Below are 15,913 nucleotides of genomic sequence, written 5' to 3'. Positions count from 1 at the left end.
TTCCCTGTTTCAGAGAGGGGAAGAAAGGTTGCTGTTCAGTAAGAACTGGAAGACATCCGTTGTAGTGGAGAGTAGGGGCTCCTTGCTTTCAAATAAGTGCCGATCTTATTCGGAGCCCACGTCCTTGTCACTACAGAAATGTATGTGCAGATGTGTATGCAGTGCGTGTGCTGTGAGAGCGGTTCCCCCCCTCGCCGTTGTCCCGGCTCCGCGCCCGGCTGCAGGGGCGGGAGGACACGTGGAGCTGCTTCTGTCCCTGCCCCGTCCGCTGGCTGCGGTGCCCGGCCTGAGCCGCCGCGGGGCAGCGCCGAGCGCGCGCTCCTTCGCACCCCGGTGCGGCGCCGGGCGCCTTTGTTTTCTAAGGCACGGCCCCGGGGCGCTGTGTGCGCGGTGCCTCAGCCCGGCCGCTCCTTCCCCATGGTGGCGGGACGCTGCTCCGCGCCGCCTGCCCCTGGCCCCGCTGCTCGGCCTGGCCTCGTTCCGCAGTGGCGGCGCGGGAGGGCCCGGGGGTGTCGGCGGGGTTGTGGGGGCTGCGTGGAAACATGCCTGCGAGCCGGGACGTGGAGCTGTGTGGGCACGGGCGGTGTCTGCATGGAAATCCCCCGTTTTGGTTGGTGAGTTGGGAACCTCTTTTGTGGCAGTGCGTCATTTTTTGGGTGGGAAGTTGGTCATTTAGTCTGGTGATTTGGAGGCGTTTCTTTGGAAATATTTGGGGAAATATGGTGACATTGGGAGACATCTCTGGGGATTTGGGTTCTTTATTTGGAAATGTGATTTTGTGGGGAAAAATTGGTAATTGTGTGTGGTGACATAGTGCCTTTTTCCAAAACAGTGATTTTTGTGTGGAAAAGTGGTGGTTTGGGAACTGTTTGTGGAAATATGGTGATTTTGTGTGTGGAAACAGTGTGGTAATTGTAGGTGATTTGGGAACGTTTTGTGTAACTGGTGTGTTGTGGGACATGTGGAATATTTTGTGTTCATTGGGTAAGTGTGTGGAAATATGCTTGTGTAGTGAGAGGGAAATGGTGTGGGGATTTTTAAAGGTTTTTTGTGGACACGTGTGTGCCTGTGTTTGGGTACATGGTGGTTTTTGTGTGGAAAACTGGCCATTTTGTGTGGCTCCTGCTCCGGACCGCCCACCCATGATGAGCACTGGCAGCAGTCCTCACACTGGCTGGGCCATTCTTGCTGCAGCCACCTGGAGCCTGCACCCAGGTTGCCCTGCTGCACCTCTGCCACCGCCACTGCTGTGTCCAGGCTGTTTGCCGGGGCAGAGGAGATGCAGGGCAGCCTGGGCGTGGGCTCTGAGTGGCTGCAGCAAAAAGGGTCCAGCAGCAGGGGAGGAACAGCTATTCCTTTTCACCGAGCAGCAGCTTCTGCTCAGCTGCTGCTGCTGGTGCCATTAGTCAGCGTGGGTGGGTGAGTCCAGAGCAGGGTCGGGGCTGTGCACACGGGTTCTGGCCGGTCCACTACACTCGCCTGAGTCCAGAGCTGGTGTGGGGCGGGCCAGGATCGGGGCTGTGTGCGCGGGAACCTGCCACTAGTATGGTGCTGGGGTCGGTGGCAGTGGCAGCTGGAAGGAGCTACCTCTGTCCGGGCTGCCTAGAAAGGCAGTACAGGCACAGCCCTGCTGCGTTCCCAGGGATGGCAGGGTGTGGCACAGGCTGGACGGTGCCTGGGCCGGGCAGGACCGAGGAACAGACAACGTCCTTCCACATGCTGGATCTGGCCCGTGGGCAGTATTTTGCGCACCCCTCATGTAAGCAGATGCATATGTTACATCCAGGATGGCTGGAGAAGTAGAAGATAAGCCAAAGCAAGTTCTTCCAAGAAATATATACTGGTCTGTTGGGATATTAGTGGTCGGGCACTTTAGCCAAGCAAAGCCACATACAGCAACGAGTACACAGGCATACTCAGTACCGGGTGGGAAGGTGCCACAGCCCCGTGCCATCTGTCCTTCAGGTGTGAGGCCAGTTCCAGAATTCCACATCTCTACCTTTGTGCGGGAGTTTTGTAGTCGTCAGGTTCAAATGTTTGTATTCCAACCTGTTTCTCTGAGGTAGGGAGCTCTTGGCCAGTAGAGTGGAGAGCAGGGAAACCAAGTCAAGGCCTGGGACCATTATTGTTTCCTGAGGTCGGCTCATTAGCATTGCATGTGATTACTGGCCTATACATCCCAACTCCCTCAATTTCTCTTGCATGCTACTCATGGCATTTCAGACTCAACTGCTTCTGGGATCAGAGTATTGGGAGGGAGGAGTAATGTAGCGTAGCAGAAGAATGGTGAGTGTTCAGGACTCCCTAAGAAGCTTCACTTTAGACTCGAGCAGACGCTTGGTACTATAGCAGTGATGGAATGTGGTTCCGCATCGAGGGGCCTCATTTGTCCACTAAGTATAATCATTCCAGATAAAAATTCCCACGTGTTTTTCTGAGAGTATGAATGGGGAAGGAATACATAGGTTTTTTGGTGGTTTTGGGTTTTTACCTTTTTAGCCAGTAGCAGTAAATTTCAGCTCGGATTTCCTTGGCTGATCTCAGCATATCCAGTGACACATTTGTGACTGTGACAGGGCACGAAGTCTGCCCCATCACAGAACTCCGGGGGAGTGAAGGAAAACAGAAAACTTACCTTAGCAACCAGCCCCAGGAGAGAAAGGGGTGCGGATACTGGAATGGAGGAGGAGATGAAAATATAAACAAAGGCAGCATGTGCTGTGAGAGAGTTAGCAGACAGTCTGAAAGATTTAAAGGGAAAGTAACCCAGAATTAGCTTTGAAAAAGAGAAGAAAGCGACCCAGAAGAACTAGGGAGTGACTACAAGAGATAGATAACAGACGGCAGAGAGAAGGGAATGTAAGAAGGATCCTGCAGAGAGACTTACTTGGGAAGCTGAAGCGAGGTAACGAAGGAGACCTCTGGGTTGGTGAGTCTGATACCTGAAGACATCGGGTAACATTCCAGAGACTTAACAAAGTAAGAGAAAGGAATGAGAGTGTATGAAGTTTAACAAAGAGAAGAGAACCCCACATTTTGATATCAGTAATAAATACAAGGTGGCATAGAGTTGCCGTTTGCTTGGGACCTGTGCAGAGGAGAACGGGGCAAGCAGCCAAGAAATTGAGAGCTCTCAAAGAGAGAGGGAACTAAATATATCTAAAACCTTAGTGATCTAAGAAAGACATAATAGTTGCGCAGAAGAGTTATTTTTGTTGAACCCCAGACACTATATCTTCTTCATCTCTCAGGACTGTGTTTATTTCTGTACCTTATTCCATCAAAGTCGTGGCGGGTGAGAAATAAAGTGAATTAACCAGTTCCTATTAAAACGAGATGGTGATTTAGTTTGCAGGCGAAGCTTAACTCTCACAGTGACCCTTACTGCTTGACGTCTGGAGTTTACAAGATGACTTTTCTTTATACAGTTTCAGCTGTGTGAGATGAACATAGAGGGTTTTTTAATCAGTGATGCATGTTATCAAGGACCAGGTACTGTTCAATTTTTTGAGAGGCAAGGTTACAGTTCTTTCAAGGTGGGGACAGTTTTGCAAGTTTAGAGACAACAAATGGCTACTTATCCAGAATGCTTGCTTACTACTAGGGATCCTGCTTTTCTCTGGGGAAAAAACCCCCAAAATCTCTGAATAAACCCCCCAAAATCCACCTTTTTTTCCTTGATTAAAGGGAAATGCCTCTTCTCTCTCTCATTGAACAGGTTTTACTGATATCTTTACAGTGTTAAAGCCACTTGGAATCTTACCAGTGCCTCAATCATTATAATAAATTCTAAATATTTTGGCATTTACTTTTGGGTTTTTATCATTAAGTATCAGAGTTCCCTCTGCCCCCCTTTGGTTACCAGTATGTGTGTCCCCCTGCATGACTTTGTTGCACTGTGCAGTCGTGATACGCTGGTCCCCTGCCCGTCCCATTGCCCCTCCCTCTCAAGCTACAGTTCTCCACCCTGCTGGTGCCCCTCACTCCCCACCCGCAGCCCCTGACCCAGGCCTGCTGGTGCCCCTCGTCCACCCCAGAAGCTCCCAGCCCTGCTGGTGCCACTCTGTCCATGCGCAACCCTGTGGCCATTTCCATGCTGGTCAATCCCCACCCATGGCCCCCTAGCCTGCCAGTGCCCCTCAATTGCCAAGCACAGCCCCTTGGGCTCTGGCAGTGCCCCTCACTCCCCACCCACAGCCATGTGCCCCCCCCCAGCTGCTATGGTTACTGGACTAGGGATCTGGATGCAGCAGGTGGCAGCTGCTGCAGCCCGAGTGGGGAGTGGAGCGCAGCTCCCCTTTTCCTGGATGGCACGACCTGAGGAGAGCCTGTGAAGGGTGGTGCGTGTCCATGGGCTACCTGCTATGGCCTTGGGCACCTCACCCTGTTGCTCTTCCCCTGGGGTTTCTGCGGCCCAGTAGGCAGGACCTGGCATGGAAGTAGAGAGCAGGGCAGAGGGAACATTGGTGCCACCTCTGTGAGTCCCACGCTACAATGGTGAAGCACCCTGTGCTCACCGAGCAGCACCAAGGGGAAGAACTCTGCTGCCACCCTTGCTGCTGTCTGGCAGGCAGGGGGCAACTTGCTATGGTGGCACAGGGCTCATGGTGGTGGCCCTGTACTGCCCTGCTGTGTCAGGTCTTGCCTACTGGGCCACAGAGGTTCGGGGGAGAGGTCAGCTGGGTGGGAAGACCAAGCCTGCAGCGGGCAGCCCGCCCCCATTGTGCATAAATCTGAGGGGTATGTGCCCCCCATTACCCCCCTGGCGTGTGTGCAGTGGCAGGGAGTCAAGCGCCTTCCCCACTCCTTGCCTGAGCCCTGTCGCTGTGCATTGCAGCCCTAAGCCCCATGCATTGCTACAACTAGGCAGCAGCCCCAGCCCTGCCCAAGTCCCTCACTCCCTAATTATGGGTGCCTCAATTCCCCACCCTACCTGACTTATGTGTGGGGAGGTGCTCTCCAGCCTGTGGGCGGGTGTGTGCATGTGTACATGCACACAGCACCCCTTGCTGACTGCCTCCTGTTCCCCTAAGCACCTTGCAGGGTGGAACTCTGCCAGCCTGCAAGGAGAAACCCACTGTTTCTCATGCTATTCACCTTTAAAAGAGAAAAGCTGGATTTTTCTCATTTAAAGGAGAAAAACCAGGTTTTTTAATTCCTTAAGATGACAAATGGTGGGTTTTACTGCATTTTTCCATGGTGAATGGAAAACCTGGGTCCTTTCGGATTACACTTTTTGTACGTGAAATGAAGATGCAATGACATTTCATAGTGATGCTCCAGTTCCTCTTAGGAAGTAAAGGATTACAACCCCCCAAATGGGATAAAGAGGTTAGAGACAGGGCCATAACCTGCCCTTTTACTGATCACACCTCAAAGCATAAGAAGAAACCCTTTGTGGAAGAAATCAAACTTTGCATTGTGGTTGAATCAGAACTGACAGAGCCAGCTTTTCTTTATTTAGGGCTATACTGTGATCACAGGGAGAATTCCATACAGCAAGGGGAATCACCCACCTGTCTGTTTCAAAGGAATCTTCTGACACTATAAGTTTACAAGCATATTTCTATTTAAGACAGAGACAGGAAAAAAAATAGAACCTTGGAGAAACAGAACGATAGTAAACTGCACACAGACATGCAGGCAGTTTAAATAAATAAAACATCTGTGCACGGGGTAATATATCAAGACATAACAAGGCATGCAGGATTCCTTATCTCAGAACATGTAACTGAAGTAAGCAATATCAGCACTTCTGGTCTTTGTCTGTTTTCCTAGTTGAGCAGGCCAGAAGCCTGACCAAATCCACTACCACACCTTCATGCTATGCCTGCCTAGTGACCTGCCACACCACAATACAGATTACCACGTCTATCAACTGGGGGAGAAATGCAGGAGGAGCCTAAGAGCAGGTTGTCTCCACTTTGCAAAGGTCTTTGTAAAGTTTTCATCTGTCTTTATACCTAATTTTTTCTATGAGGTTTTTTAAAATTGATATTCTGATAGGTGTCACGCAGACTTGTTTTGCTGCAACTTTGGGAACGAGACTGAACCCACTTTCCTGTGCACTTGGGTGATGCCAATGAGCTGGGGCCTGTGTCCCTGGGAAAAATACAACTCTGGATGGGAGGAGCACTGCTCATCTCTTTTCCTGCCTGCCTGGGAATGCTTCTTGCCCTGTTGTGTTTGTTTTACTCTGCTCTTTAAGCCTATTTTAATTTCCAGCAGGGTCATAAAACCAAATGCTAGTTGGTGCTCCTAGCTACTATTTCCCACTGTTTCAGAAAGCAGTTACTTGCTCATGGTTTTGTCTAGTATTAAAAGCTTGAGAAACAGATTCTTATTGCAATTCCTTAGGCTGTTGCTTGTGATGCAAGTGTAGGCTCATTGCTTCTTCACTGTACGCTGGCTTAAGCACACGTCATTCCTAAGTTAGGCTTCTGGTAGGTTTGTAGTGTGCAGTAGTCAGTGTGGTCTGTCTTGCATTGCCCATATCCTCAGCCTACACAGGGGGGGAATCTGCCTGCAGCCTTTCCCATCACCACCTGCTTAACATCCCTGCCTCTACATGTTCTGCATTTAAGGAGCTGTTGTGTCCCAGTGCTCCTGTTCCCTGGTGCTTCCCCTGGGTACCCACCCTATCTCCTGTATGTTCAGGAGGACTGGTTTAAGGAGATGCACAGAGGGCCCCACAGAAGTCCTGTGTGGTCATGGGTTAACAATGGAGACTTGCAGCCGTGTGTTACTGTTGGTGGAGTGTGGCATGTGTGAGCTGCAGCTGTCAGAGGAATGCTTTGGAGGGAACCAAAATTGTTCTGCTCCCCCCTACTGAGCTTTACAGGGTGATATCTGTGAGACGGCACATCCCCTGTCCAAACCTGAGCCTGCTGAGCAGGGGAACTGGCATGGCAGGGGGGCCAAGATACCCGGCTGACAGCCCATAGTTTCTAGGGTTGGAAGGGACCTGAGCAGATCATCTAGTCTGACCCCCTGCCATGGCAGGAAAGAGTACTGGGGTCAAACGACCCCAGCAAGATGTGCATCTAACCTCCCCTTAAACACCCCCAGGGTAGGAGTCTGCACCACTTCTCTTGGAAGTTGGTTCCAGACCCTAGCCGCCCTGACCGTGAAGTCGCCTCCTGATATCTAACCTAAACCTACCCTCTGCCAGCTTGTGACCGTGATTCCTGGTCACTCCTGGCGGTGCTCGGGGGAACAGGGACTCCCCCAATGCCTGCTGGTCCCCCCCGACTAGTTTGTAACAGGCCACTAGATCCCCCCCTCAGCCTTCTCTTGTGGAGGCTGAACAGGTTCCGGTCCCATTGCCTCTCCCCGTAGAGCCTGCCCTGCTGCCCCCTGACCATGCGAGTGGCCTCCTCTGGACCCTCTTCATGCTGTCGACATCCCTCTTGAAGTGCGGTGCCCAGAACTGGACGCAGTACTCCAGCTGCGGCCTGACCAGTGCCGCAGAGAGGGGGAGGATCACCTCCTTGGACCTGCTCGAGATGCATCTGTGGATGCATGACAAGGTGCGGTCGGCCTTACTGACCGCGTCCCCACACTGCTGGCCCATGTTCATCTTGGAGTCAGTGATGACCCCAGGATCCTTTTCCACCTCCGTGCTGACAAGAGGGGAGTTCCCTAACCTGTAGGTATGGTGCCGGTTGTTCCCCCCGAGGTGCATCACCTTGCACTTGTCTGTGTTGAAACCCGTCCTATTCTTGCCCGCCCACCCTCGTAACCTGTCAAGGTCTGATTGTAACCTGTTGCATCCTTCCAGTGTGCCCATGTCCCCCCATATCTTCGTGTCATCAGCAAATTTGAACAAGGTGCTTTTTACCCCATTGTCCAAATCACTGATGAAGATGTTGAACAGTGCGGGCCCAAGGACCGAGCCCTGGGGGACCCCACTGCCCATGTCCTTCCAGGCTGAGAAGGACCCATCCACTACCACCCTCTGGTAGTGTGAGTGGACGGCTGTAATGGAAGTGCTCAGTGTGGCCTGTCAAAGTTGAACAAAAACCTGTCAAGTCTCCCATGTAGCTTGTCATGAGGACACGAAAAAGAAAAGGATGTGATCAGGGGCCCATGTTAGAGTCTTACTGCATTGGTCAGCAATTGGGAGTGAGGGGGCTGCAAGTCCCTCCTTTACTGTGCCTCTGCTGACTGTCATTGTTAAAGGGCCAGGGTTGGGGGCAGGGGCATTCTTGGCTGCTTGGCCAAGTGCCTGGGGGAAGAGGGAGGAGAGGTTCAGGGGGTCAGAGGTCAAAGTTGGGTGAGGGTTCAGCAACCCCAGACTGCCCAGGTCTCCCTCTGCATCCCCCAGGGCTGGGCTATGTGCTGCTGGCAGTGACTTTGACTGGAGTGATTGGCAGGCACTTTTAAGCAATCTGCGCTGCTTGGGAGATATGGGCTGTGACACCTTGGTGTTTTGGACTGTGGGAAGAAAGCAGAAAGCCTTGTAGTACAGGCTGCAGTTGTGGGACTGCCCCCTGTTTTTGAGACACACCCCCTGCCCCCGGGACCTTATTTCTTGCATGTCCATGCAGGATAGTGGGGTGGGGGAGGGAAGGAAGAGGCATGGATGAGACTTGCATTTTTCATTCAGCAAATTTCAGTAAGTCATGTTAGTACTAGTAATATTATCCCTGTTCTGATTCTAACTATTACTATTGTTTGTTTCCCCATGCACTTTGCCAACAAAGCATCTGGCAGCTCCCAGTAAGAAAAGGAAGTTTCCAGACAGGTGACAGAAGAAGGAAACCAAATGATTTAAGTATGCAGGTGGTGATGTTGTTGTTGTTGTGAAGGTCTAGGAACCATGGGAGAGGTTGAAATTTTTGTGATGTCTTGTGTGGCACCAACAGCCTGGTTTGGACAGACAGAAGCAAGGTTTTAGGCATCACAGTTCCCTTTTTCAGTCCCGCTTCCTTGCCAGCATCCTGTCATACCCCAAATATTGCCTGTGTCTATGCCATCTTAGAGTCGGTCTGGTAAAAGAGGGGTCAAAAAACCTGTGGTCCGGATGCAGCCTGTGAAGAAACCGGTTCTAGCCCGTAGCAGTCCGACTGAGGAGCCACACGCTCCGATCGTGACGGCGGCAGGGACGTCCCCGGCGGCCTGTTGCCACTGGGTTCAGTTTGTTTTCTCTTTGCTGCAGCAGAAGCAGCCTCCTCAGGGTCCCGGCCCCTGCCTTTTCCTTATGAGTCCCTTCACAGCCCACGGAGATGACCGGGGAGCAACCCGCCACGTCAGCAGCGGTGCACGATGGCAAAAGAACGGCCGTTCCCTGCAACAAAAGATCACGCCTAACTCCTAGCGCGCAGAGCAGAGCATCAACGCAAAGCGAGATGCTCGTGGGTAGGTCAGCCTGGCCTTGCTGCTGCTGCTACGAGTGCCCAAGGAGGGAGGCGTTGGAACAATTTGTCAGGTTTTCCCTCAATTGCTCTACGATGGGAGGGGAGCACTAATGACCACATGGGCTAGCAGGACACTTGGGTTTTCAGAAGGGGATGGCTGGAGAAAGTCTGTGGCCAGCAATAGGAGCACAAGGCTGCCCAACCGGCCTGGGGAACACGGGGCTCTTTCCTAAGCCAGGAGTGGCAGGACTTGCCCAGCTTTGCCAAGTGAATGCTGTACCTGCGTACTGTATGTGCCTACCTTGTCTTTTGCTGCCCTCTCCCTCCCTTCATGAGCACAGGGGCAGCCTTTCTTACGCACCTCTCACTGCTACTTCAAAGCAGTGGTTCTCACCCTTTTTCACAGTAGGACCCCCACTATCCCGGTCCCCGATTCAGAGAGTCTCTCCCTCCCTCTCCTGCTCCTTTATGCTGTCCCCGGGCAGTGTTGCAACATTTCCCTCAAACTTGTGACCCTTTAAAACCTTGTTGCAAAGGAATGTCTCACATATCTCCAGCTCTGCATCTCTCCACCTTCATATATCTACAGCGCTCCATATCTACCCCTCTGAATATCTCCCGGTCTGAGTATCTCCAGCTTTATATATCTCCCTTATATATATCTCCAGCTCTGCTTATCTCCACCTTCATATATCTATAGCTCTCTATATCTACCCCTCTGAATATCTCCCGGTCTGAATATCTCCACCTTTATATATCTCCCTTTCTATATATCTCCAGCCATGCATATCTCTACCTCCATATATTTACAGCTCTGTATATTTACCACTCTCAGTATCTCCAGCTTTGAATATCTCCAGCTGTATATATCTCCCTATCTATATTTCTCCAACTCTGAATATCTCCACCTTCATATATCTACAGCTCTCCATATCTACCACTGGGAATATATCCAGCACTGAATATCTCCAGCTTTATATATCTCCCTTTCCATATATCTACAGCTCTGCACATCTCCACCTTCATATATCTACAACTCTGCATATCTCCACCTTCATATATCTACAGCTCTGCATATCTCCCTTTCTACATATCTCCAGCTCTGCATATCTCCACCTTCATATATCTGTGCTCTGTATATCTACCACTCCATCTTTATATCTCTCCCTTTCTATATATCTTCAGCTGTGCATATCTCCACCTTTGTATATGCACAGCTCTCTACATCTACCACTGTGAATATCTCCAGGTCTGAATATCTCCAGTTTTATATATCTCCTTTTCCATTTATCTCCAGCTCTGCATATCTCCACCTTCATATATCTACAGCTCTCTATATCTACTACTCTGAATATCTCCTGGTCTAAATATCTCCAGCTCAATATATCTCGCTTTCCATTTATCCCCAGCTCTGCATATCTACACCTTCATATATCTACCACAATGAATGTCTCCTGGCCTGAATATCTCCGGCTTTATATATCGCCCTTCCTATAGATCTCCAGCTCTGCATATCTCCACCTTCGTATATCTACAGCTCTGTATATCTACCAGTCTGAATATCTACAGGTCTGAATATCTCTAGCTTTATTTATTTTCCTTTCTATATATCTCTAGCTCTGCATATCTCCACCTTCATGTATCTACAGCTCTCTTTATCTACCCCTCTGAATATCTCCAGGTCTGAATATCTCTAGCTTTATATATCTCCCTATCTATATATCTCCAGCTGTGCATAGCTCCACCTTCGTATATCTACAGCTCTCTATATCTGCCACTCTGAATATCTTCAGCTCTGAATATCTCCGGCTTGATATATCTCCCTCTATATATCTTCAGCTCTGGATATCTCCACGTTCATATATCTACAGCTTTCTATATCTACCGCTCTGAATATCTCCAGCTCTAAATATCTCCAGCTTTAAATATCTGCCTTTCTATAGATCTCCAGTTCCGCATATCTCAACCTTCATATATCTACAGCTCTGTATATCTACCACTCTGAATATCTCCAGCTCTGAAAATCTCCACCTTCATATATCTACAGTTCTCTATATCTATCCCTCTGAATATCTCCAGGTCTGAATATTTCCAGCTTTATATATCTCCCTCTCTATATATCTCCAGGTCTGCACATCTCCACCTTCATATAGCTACCACTCTGAATATCTCCAGCTCTGAACATCTCAAGCTTTATATATGCAGAGCTGGAGATATATAGATACGGAGATATCTCCAGCTTTATATATGTCCATATCTATATATGTCTAGCTCTGAATATCTCTAGCTTTATATGTCTCGCTTTCTATATAGCGGGCCTAAGATGTGCACGGTGGAAGAACAAACCGTCTAAGACACTTCAGCTCGTGAATATCTCCAGCTTTAAATAGCTGCCTTTCTATAGATCTTCAGTTCTGCATCTCTCCACCTTCATATTTCTACAGCTCTGCATATCTACCACTCTGAACATCTCCAGGTCTTAATCTCTCCACCTTTATATATCTACAGTTCTCTATATCTACCCCTCTGAATATCTCCAGGTCTGAATATCTCCAGCTTTAAATATCTGCCTTTCTATAGATCTCCAGTTCTGCATATCTGCACCTTCATGTATCTACAGCTCTGTATATCTACCACTCTGAACATCTCCAGCTTTATATATCTCCCTTTCTATATATCTCCAGATCTCCACCTTCATATTTCTACAGCTCTGTATCTCTACCACTCTGAACATCTCCAGCTCTAAACATCTCCAGCTTTATATATCTCTGTATGTATATATGTCCAGCTCTGAATATCTCTAGCTTTATATGTCTCACTTTGTATATAGCGGGCCTAAGATGTGCACGGTGGAAGAAGAAACCGTCTAAGACACTTCACCTCGTGGCCACTGCTTTTCTACGCAGAGAAGATTTGGCCTTGGGCCTTTGCTGTTGTGAGCTGGCTTCAGCTGTTCCTTGTCTAAAAGGAAAAATGGTCCCAAGAAAAATAAACTGCTTGTTTCAGACCTTCTTCTCTGAGTGCCTGTAGTGCCAGTCTGGCTGTTTGTAAGGGCAGGGAGGGAGGTTTTTCTCTAAGGGCGGGGAAGCCGCGTTGTCACGGTTGCAAGGAGTGTGGGGCTCCCCAGCTGCCTCCAGGTTTTCGTGAGTCCCTGCAGCCCCGCTGTGGTCCTGCCCCCCTTGCCTGGCGCATGCAGTGTCTGCAGGCTTTTAGCCTGCTCTACCCCTATCGTCCCTGAGGGGCCGCGCAGTCTTTCCTCGGGGCAGCCGTGGTTGACGTGCCGCTCGGCGGCCTGCGCCTGTCGCTTGTGCTCTCCTAGTGAAGTTCATGTCTTCATCTTCACAGCGGGAGCAGGGGCAGAGCTTTCCCCACTGGCCTCTGGGTTTGAGTGCCTGCCATGAAGCCCCTTTGTTGCCGGCACAAGGTGCCCAAGGGAGGCAACAACTGGGTTCGTTGCCTGGTGTGCGTCGCGCCAAATAAACACACTGGGGGAGAAGCAGAGAGATTTTATTTGAGCTCAAGTAAAAGGCACAGGGAGACTGTATTGTCTCAAATCCTGCACACCTAACCCTGCAACAGTGAGATCTTTATATCCCGGTCAGTTTCACTGTCAGTGATTTTCCACCCGCTAGCCCCCCTTTCCCTCCTCCTTTCTCTCTCCCAGCAGTGCCCTTGCATTCCACAGATAACAGTTTTAGCTCGCCTGCTTTCCAGAAGGACAGGAGATTTGCAGGCGCCAGAGAGAAAGGGTTGCAAAGGTTGGGCAAGGGGGGGCTTTGGCTCTTCTGAGCCTGGAGCAGAAGGACGTCCTCGACCCTTGCGGTCTTCCATCCCTCTGAGTTACCCAGGGTTATGCCCAGTGTCACCAACACCTTGACGAGCTGTGCTAGTCCTGTCACAGGCGCAGGGCTGCCCACATTGTGTGAAACACGGGGCTCTTGCAAAGCCCGTCCCGAGGCCCCCAGCGTCACTAGTCACTTGTTCCTGCGGGGGCCAGTGCCTAGGGCAGACTCCCAGCACAGTGGCCCCTTGCTGAGAGAAGCCCTTGGCTGCCAAAAGGAGGCCCGAGCTGTTGGTGGCGCCAGCACTGGCCCCGGCGCACTTCCCCGCCGGCTCCCCCGAGCCCCGCGGCCGCAGCCAGGAGCTTGCAGCGCGGGCTCCGGCCCGTCGGCGGACCAATCAGGGCAGAGAGCGCACGCGGCGGCCAATCAGGGCGCAGGACGCTGCAGCTCCCTCCCATGGAGCAGCCGACGCGGAAGCCCGAGCCCGAGCCCGCCCCGCCCCGCGCCGCAGGTCCCGCCCACACCCGGCCGTCGCCGCCGCCGGGGGGGAAGGGCGCGCCCACGTGCACGTTCCCGGGCGGCTCCGCCGGCTGCGCGTGCGCACGAAGCGGCCCCCGGCGCCGCCGCTCTCCGCGCAGCGGGCCGGGGCGGCGGGAAGCGGTGCCCGCAGGGACAGCCCGGCGGGCCCCGCGCAGCAGCGCGTCTTGTCCGCGGAGGCCCGAGACGCCACCAGCGCGACGTGGGCTGCGGGCGCCGCTGACAGGCAGACAATGACGTCATGGCCATGTCCCGGAAGTATGAAGAAAACGCGGCTCAGTGCTGCCCTCCGGTGGTGCGCCGCCAGCACTGCCGCCCCGAGGAGCGCCGCCACGGCGGGCACGGGAACGCGCTGCTCGGTGCTGCCCTCCTGTGGTGCCGGCGGGGCATCTCCGCTCGCTGTGAAGTAGTGTAGCATTGACAACAGGGAGCTGAAGTGACGGTGTTATTCAGTTGGTCATTCCTTGGAAAAATGTTCATTGTGCAGAGATGTATCCAGTACGGCTGTGAGTGTATACCAAGATTCACATAGTGTGTGTGTGTGTGTGCCCGCGCGTGCCCGCGCTTGTATAATAGACACCATTATTAAGACGGTTCCCTCTTTTCTTTCTGTCTCCCTCCGTGGCGCGACTGGTAGAGGTGTTCAGCTCTCATCTCTGCGTCTCACCGCAGACCAGGGACGAATTAGTGCAGGTCTGACAGGTGTCATTGGGCAGCCACACTTAGTGAGAAGAGAAACCCGCCTCCGTGCTGCCCTCCGGTGGTGCGCTCCGAGCGCTGCAGGCCGACGAGCGGCGCCGCGGAGGGCAGCGGACCGGCCGCTCGGTGCTGCCCTCCCGTGGCCGCCTCGGGGTATTGACGCAGCGCTGCTCAGAGCCGCCCTCCTGTGGCCGCGCCGAGCATTGCGGTGGAATGGCCGCTTGGGCGGGGTCAGGGCCCCTCCGCCCTTCTTCGCTCTGATTGGCTTGTGGCGGGGCAGGCGGGACCAGGAGGCCGGCCTCCTTGTTCACATTCTGATTGGCTGCGGGGAATGGTGGGTGGGAGCGCAAGCTTCTGTTCGCCCATTGGTCCGGTTGCGATCCGCACCGGCCCCGCTCAGCTGGTTGTCCGCCCGCTGAGCCCGGAGGCACCGTCCCGCTGCCGTGCAGGAAACCAGTCGGGCTCTTCTCGGAGGTGGGTGGTGAAGCGCCAAGCTGTTTGTCTGTCCCGGGGCCCCTTTCCTCCCCGCCCGCCGCCCGGGGGGCCTCCCTGTCTCCTGCATGTGCTTGTGTGTTCCTTTAAACCCCGCCTGCTCCGCGCGGGGAGGGCGGCACGAGCCGGCTTTGTTCCGCGTCGCTGTCTCCGGGCTCCCAGCCCCAGCCCCAGCCCCAGCCCCGCGTCTCCCCGCCGCAATCTCTATTTCTCCGTCTTCATATATCTCCAGCTTTAAATATCTGCCTTTCTATAGATCTCGTGTTCTGCATATCACCACCTGCATATATCTACAGCTCTCTATATCTACCGCTCTGAATCTCTCCAGCTCTAAATACCTACAGCTTTAAATACCTGCCTTTCTATAGATCTCTAGTTCTCCATATCTCTACGTGCATATATCTACAGCTCCCTATATCTACCGCTCTGAATCTCTCCAGCTCTAATTATCTCCAGGTTTCAATATCTGCCTTTCTATAGACCTCCAGTTCTGCATATCTCCACCTGTATATATCGGGAGCTCTGTATATCTACCAGTCTGAACATCTCCAGCTCTAAACATCTCCAGCTTTAAAAATCTACCTTGCTGCAGATCTCCAGTTCTCCATATCTCCACCTGCATATATCTAAAGCTCTCTATATCTACCACTCTGAGCATCTCCAGCTCTAAATATCTCCAGCCTTAAATACCTGCCTTTCTAGAGATCTCCAGTTCTGCACATCTCCACCTGCATATATCTACAGCTCTCTATATCTACTGCTCTGAATCTCTCCAGCTCTAAGTATCTCCAGGTTTGAATATCTGCCTTTCTATAGACCTTCTGTTTTGCATATCTCCACCTGTATATATCGGCACCTCTGTATATCTATGCTCTAAAAATCTCCAGCATTAAATATCTGCCTTTCTATAGATCTCCAGTTCTGCATATCTCAACCTTCATTTATCTACAGCTCTCTATATCTACCACTCCGAACATCTCCAGCTCTTAATATCTCCAGCTTCATATATCTACTGCTCTGAATACCTCCAGGTCTGAATATCTC

The 15,913-nt window shown here is 51.8% G+C and overlaps 1 protein-coding gene and 1 long non-coding RNA gene across 2 annotated transcripts; both read left to right on the top strand.

Moving 5' to 3' along the window:
• Positions 1 to 642: 642 nt before the first annotated feature.
• LOC149857947 (uncharacterized) lies at positions 643 to 12,366 on the top strand. The gene is made up of 2 exons (XR_016443923.1): positions 643 to 9,360; positions 12,190 to 12,366. It is a non-coding gene; the product is annotated as an uncharacterized LOC149857947 (long non-coding RNA).
• An 845-nt stretch (positions 12,367 to 13,211) lies between these two features.
• Positions 13,212 to 15,894, top strand: LOC149857946 (uncharacterized). The gene is made up of 2 exons (XM_090060253.1): positions 13,212 to 13,260; positions 13,397 to 15,894. The coding sequence occupies exons 1-2, from the start codon at positions 13,212 to 13,214 to the stop codon at positions 14,086 to 14,088; spliced, it is 741 nt and encodes a 246-aa protein (XP_089916379.1). The 3' UTR covers positions 14,089 to 15,894.
• Positions 15,895 to 15,913: the final 19 nt, after the last annotated feature.

The sequence above is a fragment of the Crocodylus siamensis genome, chromosome 8, assembly GCF_052110815.1.
Source record: "Crocodylus siamensis isolate JL-2025a chromosome 8, ASM5211081v1, whole genome shotgun sequence".
Taxonomy (NCBI): domain Eukaryota; kingdom Metazoa; phylum Chordata; order Crocodylia; family Crocodylidae; genus Crocodylus; species Crocodylus siamensis.
This window is presented reverse-complemented; position numbering and strand designations above follow the sequence as displayed.

What these genes read in the sequence shown, in the direction of transcription:
- LOC149857946 (XM_090060253.1), top strand. Translation starts at nt 13,212, where the DNA reads ATGCCCAGTGTCACCAACACCTTGACGAGCTGTGCTAGTCCTGTCACA. An exon ending in CTGTGCTAGTCCTGTCACAG is followed by an intron (nt 13,261 to 13,396) that starts GCGCAGGGCTGC and finishes CCCCTTGCTGAG; the next exon opens with AGAAGCCCTTGGCTGCCAAA.